We start from the raw sequence: 17,460 nt of genomic DNA on the forward strand, positions 1-17,460 counted from the left end.
TCTGAGCTTGCTTGCGTGCAGGGTGGTGAGATGGAAGAAGTCATGTGGAGCCATGCACAGGATGGAGCCATGCATTCTTCCCTGCTTCCTCTTCCTTTCTCACATACAGACTTTTGTTGTTCACCCTGGAACACTGTTGGCTATCTATCCACCTTTATTGCATGGCTAATCTAGCACTGAATTGATTTACAAAAGTGGGGCATAGGAAACAGTACTATTCAAGTTAGAAACAGTACATTACATGCCAAGGTTTTATGACAGAGATTATCTGGAAATATGTATGTGTCTCCTGTAAGAATGCATGAAATGCTAGCTTAAGTAGCAGTCTGAAGGACGTTATGGTTCATGTCTTCTTGAAGACTTTCAACACTGTAATTTTGTGATTAGATTAGCTTTTTCTGATTTACAGAGAGATGCAGTGGCCTAATTAACAGTCAATTCAGTCACATCAGATTTTGGGAAGAACTGAAATGGTAAAGAACATGATTAACCTTCTGTTACTTTTGAAGAGAATGATGGTATTTGAGAAAGATTTAGGCCCTGGCACACTACACTTTGAAGTCATTTGAGGACTGTTTTATCATCTTCTCTGACCCTAGTCATCTATAATTCTGTTCATATTCTGTTCATATAACTGTAAGAGAAAACACTATTATTTAAACATCTAAAAGGAAAAAAGCAAAATATCTTTTTTTTTTTTTTTTTTTTTTTAAGACGGGAAAGTTATTTTCATATTGGAATCTAAAGCCATTTTAGTTCATTTAAATGAATATTCTTAAAACTATTTTGTTTTTTATTCTTTGGCTTCATATTTCCATATTTGCTTTTACCTATTACCGTTTTGGCCAGACCCTTTCATATAACAAACTATAAAATAGCACCGTTGTACTATAAAACAGAGATTTTTACATACTGTTTGATATATGTGTATTATTGATATGCTAAATTTTACATACTGCATTATATGGAGGAAAAAAGAAGTTACCTATACTGTTGCAAATAATTACCTGGAAGAATCATTAATGGTTTGAGAGCCTATGTATGCTTTAACTGCTTTTAAAATCTTTTGTCTCACAAATTGCAATTAACTGCATCTTTGCAAGAGAAAGAAAAATAAAACTGTATTAAAACAAATGTATCTATAACCCATATTCTGTCAAAATGCCACAGATGGAATTAATGGATGTTTAAAACTGTATATGTTACCTTACTGCTGCTGTTACTGGGAATGTCAAACTGTGCAAATATGAAGGGGTAGACAAACAATGTTATCAGACACTGTAAAACAAACAGCCTGTTGCTTGTATAGAAGTGCAAATAAAAAAAACCACCACTTAGACAAGGCTGATGAATGACTCCAGCAGCCAGTGTTCATAGGTTAATTTAGTGCAATTGGATCCATCAAAGGCCCATAAATTTGTAGGCTTTTGAGGGGCACAGGACTTTAAGAGATTTTGTGCAGGACATTTAAAACAGGTTAACAAACAGTAATATATCAACCACAGAATATGTTAGCTCTGGGCTGGTTAAAATGTTCTGTTCTCTAAAAGACTTAATATTGGAATGTTTAGTTGCATTGTTCACTGGGAGAATGCCCATTGGTTGAGAATGCATCAAGCTTTTTAAACCATAGTTGTTGTTTTTTTTTTTTTTTTTTAAGTCTTCTGATGTTTAACAAATAATTTATTTACAGCAAAGTATCCTGCAGATGGCACATTCATTCTTCATTCTTGTGGATGGCATGTTCTTACATTCTGTAGTTTCTGTTTCCTGTGTTCCCTCTACTTGTATTCTTCAAATGCACTTCCTGAAGATGTGAAAGAAAAGAAAAAAAAAAATTATTCCATATGGGTTTAAATATTCTGTATTCTGAATGACCACACAACATAGATTAGTGAGAAAACAGTTATCCTGGTTATCTTGAATGCAACGCTGGAGTTATTAGAGCCCTTCTGCCAGTTCACAGAGAACTTGACGATACAAAATTTCTGTACTCTCATTTCCCCATTCTTCTAGGCATAAACATCTTGATTGCTGTCATTGTTGATTTGAGTAGTTACAACATTAACTATATTTTGCATAGTAAGGGTATACAGAGAAACCTTACCATACCGAAACTGTTACTTTGGAGCATTTTGGAAGAGGAAATCTCTTCATACTGGAATATGGATGGGCTTAGATATGCAGTAGGTACCAAAAATTTTCTTTCTTTTAGAACAACGATATTTGAAAAAGGAGGATGCATAGGGGCCAGGGAAGTTTAAATTTGCAACTACAGGATTTATGGATCCTCCTGGGCTTTGGTACCTAGTGAGTAGAGGTTTTCAAAATTGCTGAGTGGGACTGTTACCTACATGTTGCATAAGCTGCATATTAGATGTGTAAGGTTTCTGTTGGATAAGGCCTTTAGTGGGGTAAAAAGTGTGGGTTCACTGCAGGATCTGCAGCCAAATCAGTTGTATTTTCATAACCAGAGAGATGTGTCAGGCAAATCAAGAGGGCTTTGGAATGAACAATGCCCTCATTTCACTCTTTCCATACACAGGCCAGGTTCCAGAAGCACTGAACATTGTGATATACATCTTTTGGTTTGATTTTCTCATTTACCATTGTCCTGGTTTCAGTTAGAACAGAATTAATTTTCTTCCTAGTAGCTGGTGGAATGCTGTGTTTTGGCTTAGGATGAGAAGAGTGCTGATAACACCCCGATGTTTTAATTGTTGCAGAGCAGTGCTTATACCAAGCCAAGGACACCTCAGCCTTTCGCTCTGTCCTGCCAACAGGCAGGCTGGGGGTGCAGTAAGAGCTGGGAGGGGACAGACCCAGGACAGGTGACCCAAACTAGCCAAAGGGGTATTCCATACCATCTGACGTCATGCTAAACAATATATAGGGGTGGCTGGCCGGGGGGAGGGGGCCAGACTGCTCGGGGTTAGGCTGGGCATCGGTCAGCGGGTGGTGAGCAATTGCATTGTGCATCACTTGTTTGTACATATTATTATTACTTTCCTATTATCACCATTGTATCATTATTATTATTATTGTTATTATTATTTTGTTATTATTATTTTCCTGTCTTATTAAACTGTCTTTATCTCAACTCACGGGCTTCACTTTCCATTTCTCTCCCCCGTCCCAGAGGGGGAGGGGGGAGGGTGAGCGAACGGCTGCGTGGTATTTAGCTGCCGGCCGGGTTAAACCACGACAACCATGCTGGTAAATATTAGCTCGACTCAAATCTTTTCCCATTCTGTACCAGACTAGAGGCAGAATTAGCAAGTGACTCTCCATATTTATAGTCCTCATCAGAAGTAAAATTTTTGGTTAACAGAAATTATTAAAAGTCTGTTGTCCTTAAAAAAAAAAAAAAAAAAGACATACATAAAAAATCTCCCTGAGAAAGGCTTGTTTGTGTTGCTCTACCACTGTATTGTCTTCTATTTTAGCTGTAGAAAAAGAAATGTAATCTCCTCTAAACTTTTAAAAGTGTTGGAAATATTATCTGCTTTTCCAATAGACAGAAGGAAAATGGGAGCTGATTTAGTGCATTACGGTAGCTTGTTTTTGTTGTTTTTTAATGATTTCCTATATACAATATTCTATATACAAGTTTTCCATTGGCTTGTGGTGTCTATTAAACTTAAAATAAATCATAAACTGACAAAGGATCACAAAACTTAAGCTCGCATACAGCTTCTTTATTGTCACTGGCTTTAAATAGTGTTCTAATGGGTATGAGTTAAATTACTATTTTTAGAATATAAAGCCAAACCAAACTAAACCAACAAAACCAACAAGCACTATATTAATCATACCACCAACGAGTAATAACATTGAGCCAAACTAAAAATTATCATCACTGACAAGCCAAATCTGTTAATAATAAAGTATTCATAACGAAGAAATTTCTTTGTTGGAAATCTGTTATTGTAGATGTTCTTATCCCAAAATCCAACACTAAATGAGAAAGAGATGAATCATCTAGTCACTATTTCTGTGATCAGTTCAATAGGATATGGGCTTGGGCTTGTCTTCATCAAATTTTACTTCTAGCATTATGGAATAATTTTCTTAGGATGGGTTGAATATAGAAACAAAAACTTCAACAGAACTCTGCTTATCCAAAAATTATCATTATTATCCCCCTTCCTCCCCCCTCCCACATACAAACACACACACACACATTGTTGTTTGGTCACTTGTTTCTCTTCCAGTTTTTCTAAAACTACCCTTCTGTCTTTAGTTTTCCCTAATTTGTACCTTAGTTTTCACCTTGAAGCACTCATTCTGGATGAACCCTTCAATTTTCACTGATTTTCACTTAAAGCATCATTGCAGCACTTCCAATGAGTCTTACGCTGCTAAGGATCCTGCCTTATGCTACAATGGTTTGTTTAACATTTTTTTCAATGATCTACGTGACAGGATCAAGTGCAACCTCGGTAAGTTTGCCGACAACACCAAGATGGGTAGAAATGTTGATCTGTTTGAGGGTAGGAAGTCTCTGCAGAGGGATCTGGATAGGCTGGATAAATTGTTCAAGTCTATTGGCATGACATTAAACTAGAGTAAGTGCTGAGTACTGCGTGAGTGACTGGAAAGCTGCCCAGCAGAAAAGGACTTGGGGGTGCTGGTCGATGGCCACCTGAGCATGAGGCAGCAGTGTGCTGAGGTGGCCAGGAAGGCCAGTGGTGTCCTGGCCTGCAACAGCAATAGCATGGACAGCAAGACTAGGGAGGTGTTTGTCCCCCTGAACTTGCCACCGGTGAGACTGCATTTCAGATAATGTCTTCAGTTTTGGGCCCCTCACCACAAGAAGGATACTGGCTTGCTCGAGCATATGCAGAGAAGAGCAACAAAGCTGGTGAAGGGACTAGAAAACAGGAGTTGTGAGGGGTGGCTGAGGGAGCTGGGGCTGCTTAGAGAAGCAAAGGATGATGGGAGAGGCCATCATTCTCTACAACTACCCGAAAAGAGGCTGCAGCAAGGAGGTGTCTGTCTATTTTCTCAGGTGACAAGTGAGAGGACGTGAGGAAATGGCCTCAAATTGTGCAAGGGGAGGTTTAGAATGGATATTAGAAAGAACTTCTTTATGGAGAGGGTGATCAAGCACTGGAAAGGGATGACAAGGAAGGTAGTGGAGTCCCTGTCCCTCGAGGTATATAAGAGAGGTATGGATGTGGTACCAAGGGACATAGTTTAGTGATGGGACTCCGTAGGTCAGACTGATGGTTCAACTTGTTGATCTGGGTGGTCTTTTCCAAACTAGATGATTCTATGATTCTAAGTGTTTATCTCATAACAATGCACTAAGAATATGGTAATTCCTTGACTCATCTGCCTTGTTTTTTCCTCATAGTAACAAAGCAAAATAGCCTTATCACTGCTGGCCCTAGGTTCTCCCTTTTGAGGAAAGCTCACCAGGATACAGGAAAAGAATTATAAACTACATGCTATTTGAAAAAAGTGATATATTCTTAAAGGCTGCACACTCATGATCTATAAGAAGGAAATTGAGAACCTTATTATAAAACAACAGCTATTTTGCATCTAAGCGATAAATTCTCTCTGATAATGTTTTCTGACTTCAAAATGGCTTAACCATTGAAATAACGCAAATACCATGACGCAGCAGGGTTTCAGCTGTGGCATGTAGGTGGCAAAAGAGCTGTCATAACACACAGGGTAGCTTTGAAATTGAGGGGAGATTGTAGTTTGCTTTTAGAGTAGTTAATCTCCTGGAATCAATGTTTTGATCCATAAATACATAGAAGTGGCACTGTTGGTGGTAGCATTAACATGCATGCAGGAAAGTCCTTTGACACATCTAACATATTTTTTCAAAGTACACAATGTTGAGACTATTGAAAACAAGTGTGAATGCCTGAATCAGGATTTTAAATTTGCATTTACTCTGCTATAGAAAATTGTGCCTTATTTCTCTAGTCTTTGAAAAAGTAATTAAAAATAAATTAATGATCATGTCCTCTGGTCTGATATTTAGATCTGGACAAAGACAGTAAGCATGTTAAGATGTCAGTTGCAAAACGTCAACTTTGCATAAGTGTTTGTGAACAGAGAAGTACAGACTTTAAGCCTACCACCTTAAACATGGATTTTTGGAGACAGTGCAGCATTAACATTAGGATAACGACTGCCCCACTGACAATGAAGGTCATTTAACTAAGATGAAGGTTACTGGGAAGCATACAGTATCAATCCTATACTATTAGAACGGACTTTCAAACCTCATATTGGCATTAAAAGCCAATCTCTTGCTTTATTGATAATAGATGTGAGGTATAATGTTTGTAGTTTTATTTAAGATATGATATCTTAGCAGTGAGCAAAGGTCGATCTGAAAGCTTTTTAGTTTTGTGGGCAGTGTGGTCAATAACAAAATAATAAGACTAAAGTAAGCAATGTGTGGAAATAATTTTCTGAAGTGAAAAAGGCCAAATTCTGCTTTCAATTTTTTTTTTTTGAAATTACTGAAGTGAAGAAGCCAACTTCTATCTGCTATACCTAAAGCTTCCCTCACTGTCTTTGATGTACAGTAGCATGGATGTACAACAAATTAGGATTTGCCATTGTGCATATTTTGGTCTGTAAATGTACCTGTGAGTTGATAGAGAGCCAATTACAGAAGATACTGGCAATCTTAGAAAGAATAATGTGAAATAATGCAATATGCTTTCTATTTTCTTAATGACATTTTCATAAAGTAAAAATATTAACATATTTGCCCCTCTCTCTCAGTTCTGCTTACTATTTATTTAAATTTGATGATTAGATAAAATCTGAAAGGATTTTAGCTAGCATCTGATCTTTTGAGAGAATCCAGTTCCTGTTGGTACTTCGTTGATAATACATTTATGTGTATTTTCCACAAATAAGGCTTAAAGAAGGATAAGGAATAAAAATTTGAGGAAGACCAAAATTATATCATGAGGTATGCCTCTTTGGTCTTTTTGCTTAGGGTGCAAGGTAATGGCATGAAATTACCTGAAATTACTTTGTTTTGTTTTGTTTTGTTTTGTTTTTCTTTCCTTCTTCTTTATTTACTGGATTTAACCAGCCTTTGCAGTATTGACTTCATGTGTTAATTCTCAAAGTATCTTGTAGTCTTATTGATAAGAACTTTTTGCCACTGGTTTTATGACACTGCTTAATTCCAATTCACAGTCTTCCTTTATACACACAATTATTGTGGAAATAGCTTGATTTCCTTTTCTTGAACAGAGAACAGTTGTTTTTCAAAGATCTGTTCACCAGTTTTCCAAACTGCTGTTAAAACTCATTTCACTTAAGAATAAATAGACTCAAAAAAAAATATTTTTTTTAGCATTTCTCAGAAAATAGAATAATGAAAGAAAGAAAAGCTAGATGAAACCATGTACATTGAAGATAAAATATTAATTCTCCTTCTTGTTCCTCTTTCACACAGCTTAAAATACAAGACATAAACTTAGTGTAAAAATAGATTAAACCATTACTCTGCCTTCCAGTTCAAAACCTGAAAGTTTCTCCCTCTTCCTTACTCCTGCCTCACTAGCTGATACAAATACATCAGTATTTGCTCATTAAATGAGATTCTAATCTGAAAACAAGGTCAGCAATTGCTCTCATAGTTTTAGGAGGAAGAAAAAATCTTGATCTATAATGTGCTTTGGTTTTACACCTATTCTCTTTGTTAAAAGTTCAGGAACATCTCTCTTAGTTTTAGAAATGTGCTGACATATGATTAACGTGTGTCCTCTTTATGAATGTTTGTTTATATATATAACTAACTGCATATATAACTAACTGCAACAGAGGTAGATTTTTATAATGGATTTGTAATATGCAGTTGATTTCCTATTTTTAACCATTCTGGTGAGATGAGTAGTTAGTATGTATCTAAGTATCTTATTTTTAACACTAACAATTCTAACAAAGCTTTTAAAAGAGAATTCAAGTAATGAGCAAATGAACAAAGCAAGCTTTGGATAAACTGAATTCATGAGTAATCATTTAATGACTGGAAAAGACATCCTGGAAATTGTTTGGATTATTCAATCAAATGTTCACATTTCCCTTATTCTTTAAAAGAATAAGGAATTACTTGCTGGATTCTGATCCTGCTAAATTTTGCTATTTGTTTAAGTATGCAAATATTTTCATAAATATTATTTCTATGGAATTTTAACTGTTTAGTTTACTGGGATCTTGTTTTTGAATACTATCATAATTAATGATAAGTTCACCTTATCATTAATAATTAATTCACCTTAATTCACTACACTAAGTAGTTCACCTTAAAAAAGGTGAACTACTGAATTTCAGTAGCTTTGGTTAGAAGCAAAAGGGATTTTAAAGTGATATTAAATTCTTTGAAATTCAAGGTATTGTGGAGGCTGAAAATAGTTTAATGAAGGTCAATTAAACAAAAAATAAAATAAAAATAGAGCTTTAGTAAACCAAAAAGCTTTATTTTGAGATTAAAATGTTTTCCTTTGGAAAAAAAAAAAAATCAATTCTAGCAGTTCCATTGTGAAAAATCTGACTTTTGCTTTTCAAAACATTTTTTTTTTAATTCAATGTAATAATGAGACATAGAAAAAATCATGAATATTAGTAATATAAAGTATATAAATCAAATTAAATAAACAAAAGAAAAGTCTTTATGGCCTTGGCCTTAGCATTGCAGTGGAATGTAAGATAATTCTATTTCCCTTCCGCAAACAGTCCAGAACAGTTGACCTGAACATTTTTAATTTATTATTTTTTTCACTCTGAACACTAAAGTGAAAATCAAGTTAAATCACTTAACTTTTCTTTAAAAACTTATTGGAGAAACCAATTTCATTACTTCTAGTTCTTACATATTTTATGCCATTTCTGTATTTCTGGACAGCTGCTGTTGTACTGAGGACTCTCAATGATCAGGGCAACATATTCTAGAACACAGAGTATGTTGAATGGAGATTATAGGGATAGAGCCTATTCTGTTTTACCATTGCAGCTCACATTCAGAAGAGAACCAACAGATATAAACAGCTTACTAAGTCTTAGCCAGCTGTGTTGGTTTTGCATAATTGCTGTTGCAGATATGATTGTTACATCTACATATGATGGCTACTGAAAAAAAAACTATTTTTACATTTTCTTATTGACCAACCATTGTCCAGTTGCCACCAAAAATTAGAAAATAACATCTCTTCTGTTTCAGCTTCAGAGCATTTAAAAGCAGAGCTGCTACTTCACTATGGACTATCATGTTCCCCAGCTTGTATCAGTTGTTAATTTGAAGGCTCAAAATGCATTTCAAATTGCAATATTTTTTTTTTCATTACACACAGCTGCTGACCCAGGCAGGTTTGGTGACCCCTGTAGGCTACGACTCAAAGAGCATAAAATATTTCTGGGAGTAGTGGAGATACTTCTTTTGAAGTAGGGCACACATGCTCTAGTGAGAGTTTGGTATCCTTTAGATAGACGTCTGAGAAGGATGTTTGACTGCTGGGCACTAACAAAAACTACATATTTCTGTAGTTCACAACTTCCTTAAGGCCCATAGTGCTGAAATCCAGCTGGAAAGATAATCTGAGTTATCCCATCTGTTCACTAGAGACTTTGGAGTGGTTAGCCTGTAGCTATAGCATTGTGCTCTGAAGCATACTTCATTTCTCTGTGCAAGCAATTATGCATGTCTGGTGCATTCATTGGCTGCCCCAGTTTAAGGTAATTTTGGTGTAGGCTGACTGTGAAAGAGCAATTACAGAGATGGTGGAAGCTGGCTATCTAAATTAGGATAGAGTTAAGGTTGGATATGTGCTCTATTGTTTACAGCAGCTGTGGCAATAACAAAGTGCTTCTAAATACTTTATTTTTATTTTTGGTGAATAAGTGAAGCATGTTTTGTGCAATATGTATATTAATTATTTGGTTTTTAGTTTTCAATATACCTATATATTTATTTGTGAATAAAGGTCTTAGAACAGGAGAGATAACAACCCTGTAGAGAAAGAAATATTTTGTTTGTTAGCTACAAACAAACAAAACTCTACACACACAGTCTCTGTAATTGGATTAAATCTGTTTTTTGATGCTGGCCTTACATCAGCAAATAGGCATTTGGGGATTCCCAGGCCACAATAATCATTCAGTGCCTACCCCTCATCACTGAGATTTGTGTGTGTAGTGTAGTACATTTGTTCGTAATGAAATGACTAAAGATCAACATCAATATGACTTATAAACAGAAGAGCAACCCTCCTCTACTGAAATAAGTTTACTGAGGTTCTACCAAATTATACATAGGAGGAATGATCTGTTCAAGGACTTAAGAAGCTAGGCCATCTATAAAAACACTTAAACCAAAGCCAAAATCCATGATTTTTCTATTAAAATGGATTATGAGCAGATGCCAAATAAAAACTACATTGGAAGCATGAAAGGCAAGAAAACCTGATTGTGTACAAAATCTGAGATGTTCTGTGTGAAAGAACATATTATATGGTTCAGTTAATCCTGCCTTAAATGCTATACTGAAATAAGAAAATGCAGAGACCACATATACATATATTATCTTACATATATAATTCTCTATATATATTATAAGATTTATGCCTTATGTATAAGATAATATTCACAGAGAAAATATTCTAAAGCAGAAAAAAAATTGTTCAGCTTGGAAAAATAATTTGTCTTTGGTATTTTGTTGTTGTTGTTGTTAAAATCAGTAAATATCAATGTTATGAATCAGCTAAATATAATATATATATAAATATATACTTTTATATATTTATATATAATATATACAATATAATATATATAATATAATATATATTATATATTATATTGTGTGTGTATATATATATATTTATATATGTAAATAATATAATACTGGGGGAACCTATCCAAAAAAAATCATGGCATTGTCTTTCTTTAATGGAGGCCTGTACACGGCAAAAAGAAAAATGAAAGAAAAAACAATTATTTGAGAATATGTATTAGAGCCTTTTCACATAGTTTTTTCTTAATGCATTGTTTCATTTAACTATATATTCCTTATTTACCATAAATCTGAATTATACTTCCTCCTACTGCTTCTGTATTTTTTATTTCCTCAATCTAATTTTACCCATGAACAGAGCTTAAGGATTTTTTTTTTCCCATCAGATTTCTATTATTTTATTGCCAATTTCCCTTCAAGAAGCACTTATAATTTTTCTGCTTCTGTTCACCTCTCTCCTTTTCCTGTTTTAGGAAAAAAATAGTTTTCCTGAAAACTATTCTTCAATAGTTTTCTTTAATGTGAATTTTTCTCTAGTTTTGTTTTCTCTCCCCTTACCTCAAAATTCTGTGTTTTATGTGTGATGCAACATGGTTTATTCAGTCCTTCAACATTTCTCACTTTTCGAGCCTTTAATCTAATTCATTTTCTTTTATTTTCCTCTGCTCTACATTGCTTTTTAGTGTCCCTTTCACCTCTTGTCTTCTCTCCTTTTCATTTCCTGGATGCTTTTTTTCTGCATCTAAGTTGTCTCAATTACTACATACTCACTCTTATTTTTTCCCACATACAGTTCCCTTTTGAACACCCCCTTCTCTGCTGCTGCTCAAATATGCAAGGCCTTTCTTCTGACCTTTCTAGTTCATAAGGAAAATATTTCCCTGTCTGTCCTTTTACCAAAAAAGAAAAAGACATCTGTCTAAAGAATGGCATAATTCTTAGCCCTCCATGGAAAGTGTTATGTTAGTGGTATCTATCAGAGGGCTAACAGGTATCTCCTCTCCTTTCACTTGGCGTTACAGAATTTTTTACCAATCACCAAAGTAACAAGTATGGGAGGAAACACGGAGATTACTGGCCAAGCTTGTTTTCATCTTTCTTTTTGTCTTTCTTTTTCCACAAGACTTAGATATCTGTGTGCCCAGATAGGAATAAACCACAGGGTTTTCTTGTCCATTTTTGAGCTCTACCTGATGTAGACTTCACTTGTTGTCATGTGAGTCTTTTGAGATACTCATGTCTGAGGCGATACTTCCCAAGAAGAAGCATATAGAAATTCCTTTAAAAGGTTTAACACTCTTGAGAAAGAGGTGAAATGGATTCCCTTTTATAGATTAGTTTATATAAAAGAAATGGATGCTGGAACTATTACAACTGTGAACAAAAATAAAATATGTCACTGGAGGCAGAAGATGACAGATAATATGTAAAACAGATACTCAGAACTCAAATGGAAGAGACAGTTGGGAGAGAGCTTAATGGTAGCCTATTCTAAGATCTGTTACCTAAACTACAGGTTCTGTTGAAGATAAATGAGATTTAACTACATATATGTACAGTATCTAATACAGCAAGGTGAAATATCTGGATACACTGAACTCCAGAACTATACAGATTATACCAATGAATATTTGAAGTGCTTGGAGAACATACATTTTTATCATTAAATAGTTAAAATTAAGTATGTAATGAATGTAATTCATTTAGTTCAGGTACATAAAAAAATAAAAACTCAAAATTATGATGAAAGAAAAAAAAAAGATTGTTCATTTACACAATGAAATGAATAACAGAAGCACTTATGACCACTCATTCTACCTCTTCCTTAGAAAGAAGGATGAGTGAGTAGTTTGTGGATAGATGAGTATATAAACACTCAGTTTGATTTCTTTTTGACACTCAGTTTGATTTCTTTTTGAAGGAATTTTTAGGTGCTATTTATGATTGGATTATGGGAGTAGTTGTCAGTTAATACCCAGAAACAGGATAAGCTCTCATAATTACTAGCTTAGCAAATCCACTTTTTTATTCTAAGAGGTGAGATAGAACACTTCATCTCCTCCTTATTTCCTACCATGTATTTTTTTCCAAAAATACACTAATTGTTATTGTCCCTAGCAGGTAGAACACATCAGTTGTTTGCTACATTATCAGCCTTGACACAATTTTCCTTCCCTAAAATAGATAGAGCATTTTATTTTTTGGCCTGGCCTACCTTCTGTGCTTTTGGCATATCAGTGTGGCGCTGAGCACGTACAGAGCGTGCAGACTTAGGTGGCTTTATTGGAGCACAGTACATCTCCAGCCTCCTCAGGTCACAACTCTGGAAGCAGCATTCATCCACTATTCCCTTGTGGTGTAAGCGTCTACTGCTGGATCCATACCCTGTAGGCTTACCTATTCAAAACACAAATGGAAAGTTTTTATGTTAGAAAGAAAATGCAAAGATCTCAGCAGCATTCATATTAAGTTGCATTATTTTAACTGAATCACCAATGACAGTTGTAGAGGCTGCCTGTGTGTATCTGCTCTAAAACAATGTCCTTAGATACAGCTTCCAAAGATATTCCTAGAAATGGCCAGCTTGGATCTTTGTCTATGGATAGCTGCTATTTAAGCATTTGAGCAAACTTACATCTTCTTAGAAGAGTATTATTAAAACATTTTCTTGAACTGTCTTGGCATTGAAAATTGAGAGGAAGGAAGCTGTAATCTGGCAGTTAGAAGCCTTGCAAAGGGAATTTACTTTTTAGCTTTTGGATGAAATCTAATTATTGAGCTGATTGAGGTAGCTGGTGTTTAAAGATTATGCCTGTGCAGTAGGCAAGTATTTTCTATTGAAAAAGGCTTCATTGAGCCACTATATGAAGAGAGAGTATGCTCCAAAGGGGAAATAAATATTGTATACAACTGCATAGGGTCTAAGATCTGCAAGCTCAAAAACTAATGGGAAACAGGAAATGAGGTAACTCAGTAACTAATGATATGCAGCAAAAATAGGGTGATGGTTGATGGAACAGATACAGACAGTATTTAATATTATATAGCTTTACACAAGATGGAAAATTGGACTGACATAACATGATTGTTCCTGTGTTTTGTGTTTTTACAGGGCATCTGTGGGAAATACTTGTTTTGTTTGTTTTTTTTTTTTAATTGCATTTTTCACTCAGCTACAGTAAAGGGTGACATTTCCATTTACAGAACTGTCAAACTGTCTTTTCTCTCTCTCTCTCTCTCTTTTTTTTTCTTTTCCCTGGGATTTCTGATTTCTTTAGTAACTAGAGATTTCACTGCCATACTATGCAAAGATTACACACCCATTATTTCCTGGACACGTTTGAATAAAACCCAGTTGGATGTGTGGTTGTTCTATTATATGAGAAATGAAAGAACAGTAAATTCACACACGCACACACACACACACACACAAAGCAGTTGCTGACTTACTACATCTATTTTTAAATTCTGGTAGAATTTGGTTTCAGACAGTAAAATTCTGAAAAGATTAAATGTTTTGTTTTGACATTTTCAGCATTAAATGTTTCCATTTAGAGACGATACACATTGGATAAAACTCCAAAATATGGAAAAAAGGAAAGAATATTTCACCAAAAGCCAAGAAAAATGAAATAACTTGATTCAGTCAGCTCAATCATTATCTCTTTCTTTCTTTCTTTCTTTCTTTCTTTCTTTCTTTCTTTCTTTCTTTCTTTCTTTCTTTCTTTCTTTCTTTCTTTCTTTCTCTCTTTCTCTCTTTCTCTCTTTCTCTCTTTCTCTCTTTCTCTCTTTCTCTCTTTCTCTCTTTCTCTCTTTCTTTTTCTTTCTCTCTTTCTCTCTTTCTCTCTCTTTCTCTCTCTTTCTCTCTCTCTTCCTTCCTTCCTTCCTTCCTTCCTTCCCTCTCTTTCTCCCCTTTCACTTCTTTCTTTCTTTCTTCCCTTCATTTTTATCATTGTGACTAAAATCTATTTAAATCTATTATTTACAGGGTTTGGCAAGGAATTCAGTTTTAAGAAATTACTCAAGCTAAATAAAGGAAAAGAGCAAATCAACAAAGATGGAAATTCAGTTTCTCTTTGAGAAATTCTTGCCTCTTATGCTTATACAGCAAATTCTAGATTAATATCCATGTACCTGGTCTGCAGTTGTCAATTTGAAGACAACAACTGCATTTTGCAATTCTCTGTGATTAAAACATATGTCCACTGACAAAGAACCCTTGAGGCCTCAGTACATCCGTAAATGAAAAGACCTCTAGTGGTAAAGTATGTCTAACATTTTAGCCAGCAGTACAGTCAGCTAAGAACTAACTATCCCCATGAGCTTTGTAAACCCAGACAATAGGTTTTTAAATGTCTTTTTCCAGGGACTATAAATTAAACAAAAAGAAAAACATGCTTACTTGGTATATTGCAATCCACTGAGGACCTCTATACTGTACATTGTCTGCTAAATAATTTGTTTCATAAGACTAAAGAGAATAGCAAGCCAGGAGTAGATTATGGTAATATTTTGATTTGTGTGTGTGCATTGTTTTCTGTGTATCACTGGAAAGATACAGAGTTGGTGGTTTCTGTTTTTGTTGTTGTTTGTTTGTTTGTTTGTTTTGGTGTCTTTTTTGTTTTGTTTTGTTTTCCAGACCATTTTCACTCACTGAGTTATAAGTTACAAGTTTTTCCCTGGAAATATTTCTAAAGCCTATTAATCTGATTCTCATAGCCTAACACTTCTGAAATTCAGCAGTCATGATAAAATCTGGAGTGTCATTACTGTGTTGGATACCCGGAGCTCTTCAACATTTTGTCTTACTCCCATTTAAAACATGGAAGGGCAAATTCTGTTCCTGTATATGAAGGTGTAACTTCTCTTAATAGATCCAGCTGAACTGGCATGAACTGTTGATTAGTTAAGCTCACCTTTCTTTTCTCAGTCTACCAATTTGTCTTAAACAAATACATCGTACAAGCAGATCAAGGGAGGTGATTGTTCCCCTCTATTCTGCCATCATGAGGCCCCACCTGGAGTACTGCATTTTGTTCTGGGACCCCCAGAACAAAAAAGATGTAGACCTGTTAAAGTGAGTCCAGGAGAGGACCACAAAGATGATTAGAGGGCTGGAGCACCACCACTCCTATGAAGAAAGGCTGAGAGAGCTGGGGATGTTCAGCCTGGAGAAGAGAAAGCTCTGGCCACTGCACTGTGGCCTTTCAGTACTTAAAGGGGTCTAACAGAAAGGATGGAGAGGGACTCTTCTCAGATAAATGATAGGGCAAGGGTCTTAAACCTTTAAAGGACAATAGATTTGTATTAGATATTCAAAATTCTTCACTGTAGGGGTACTGAGGCACTGGAACAGGTTGCCAAGAGAAGTTGTGGATGTCCCATCCCTGGAGGTGTTCAAGGCCAGGTTGGATGGGGCCTTGGTCAACATGATCAAGTGGGTAGCAGGCATCTCTGTCTGTGGCAGGGGGCTTGAAACTATTTGATCTTTGAGGTCCCTTCTAACCCAAGCCATTCTATGATTCTATGATTTTTATTTTGAATGGTATTTCACATAAGCTAACAGGCATTTAGGTTTAGTTGATCCCTTGACATGCTGTAATCATGTGTTTACTATTATCATCCCATGACTGATAATAGTAAAAATAAAGAGAGACAGATTATTTATTAGTTTCAACTGGCTTTCCATGATCTTTCTACCTAGAAAACTGTCAAGCCAATAGCATGTTTTAGGATTAATATTATTTTGCACTTTTAAGAATCACACAGATGTCAGATCCTCATGACATTCATAATAGATAGACAATGTTATCAGTGACAAAATTTAAAGTCAATAAGACGAAATATCTGTGCTAAGAACTTCCACAGGTTAACAACACAACTTGATAGTAGAAGTCTTTCTTCCATGAGTTGCTAGACTCTAACTTGCAAAGTCATTTTGTAAAACAAGTGTTCTTGTTCTTTACTGAAGCCAATTATTTACTCTATAGAGCACTTACTAGGGTAATTTTTCTTAGTGGTATATTTTGGTCAGCATGTTCCTCTAGGAAGAAATATTGGCTGATAGCAGCATATTTATGGGATCCATTTGTATAAGGAAGGTTTATAATGGGAAAAATGAAAGGAAATGTAAAGTTTCAAAAGTCTCAAAAATTTGTTACCTCCTTTGTTATTTATCATTGTTAACATTTAGCATTTAAATAAGCCAAAGATGAACTGGTTGGTAGAGGTGATTTTTTTTGGAAAGTCCTTCATCCTTTTTAATAATCAGTAGTTCTTCCCAATTTGTCCATGCCAAGCCTATACTTACATAATTTTACCCGTATTTTGCCATTTTAAATTTTGCTCAATTATGTATTCTGATGCATTCTTTCCTTAATTATTATTATTATTTTTTTTTTACTGAAGGCATATGAAAAAAAGCAGTGATATGCAATGGGATATATAGCATTCTGTGAGTGTATCAGTATTGTTTGTATTGTGAAATCTATGACCTTCTGGTAAATATGGTCGTTTTCACAGCAATACATTTGATTTGACTACACATGAAGTAGAGGAACTATGGGATGTACTGTAGCTTTAATAATATATCTCATTCATTTGTGTATCATGTCTTCCCATCCACATTTATTTGTCTTCCCAAACTTTAAAAAGTCCTAAGTTTTATTCACATCTAGCTACTG

At 35.1% G+C, this 17,460-nt stretch overlaps 1 protein-coding gene across 1 annotated transcript in view; it reads right to left on the bottom strand.

Annotated features, from left to right (window-relative positions):
• Positions 1-1,747: 1,747 nt before the first annotated feature.
• Positions 1,748-17,460, bottom strand: part of IGF1 (insulin like growth factor 1) — a gene marked incomplete at both ends in the record, with an annotated part of 51,845 nt that continues 36,132 nt past the window's right edge. Inside the window, 2 exons of the mRNA XM_084286302.1 lie at positions 1,748-1,807; positions 12,993-13,174. Coding sequence (XP_084142428.1) covers positions 1,748-1,807; positions 12,993-13,174 — 242 coding nt within the window. The remainder of the gene's footprint in view (positions 1,808-12,992; positions 13,175-17,460) is intronic.

Source organism: Netta rufina (genome assembly GCF_964035555.1).
Source record: "Netta rufina genome assembly, chromosome: 1".
NCBI classification, from domain to species: Eukaryota; Metazoa; Chordata; class Aves; order Anseriformes; family Anatidae; genus Netta; species Netta rufina.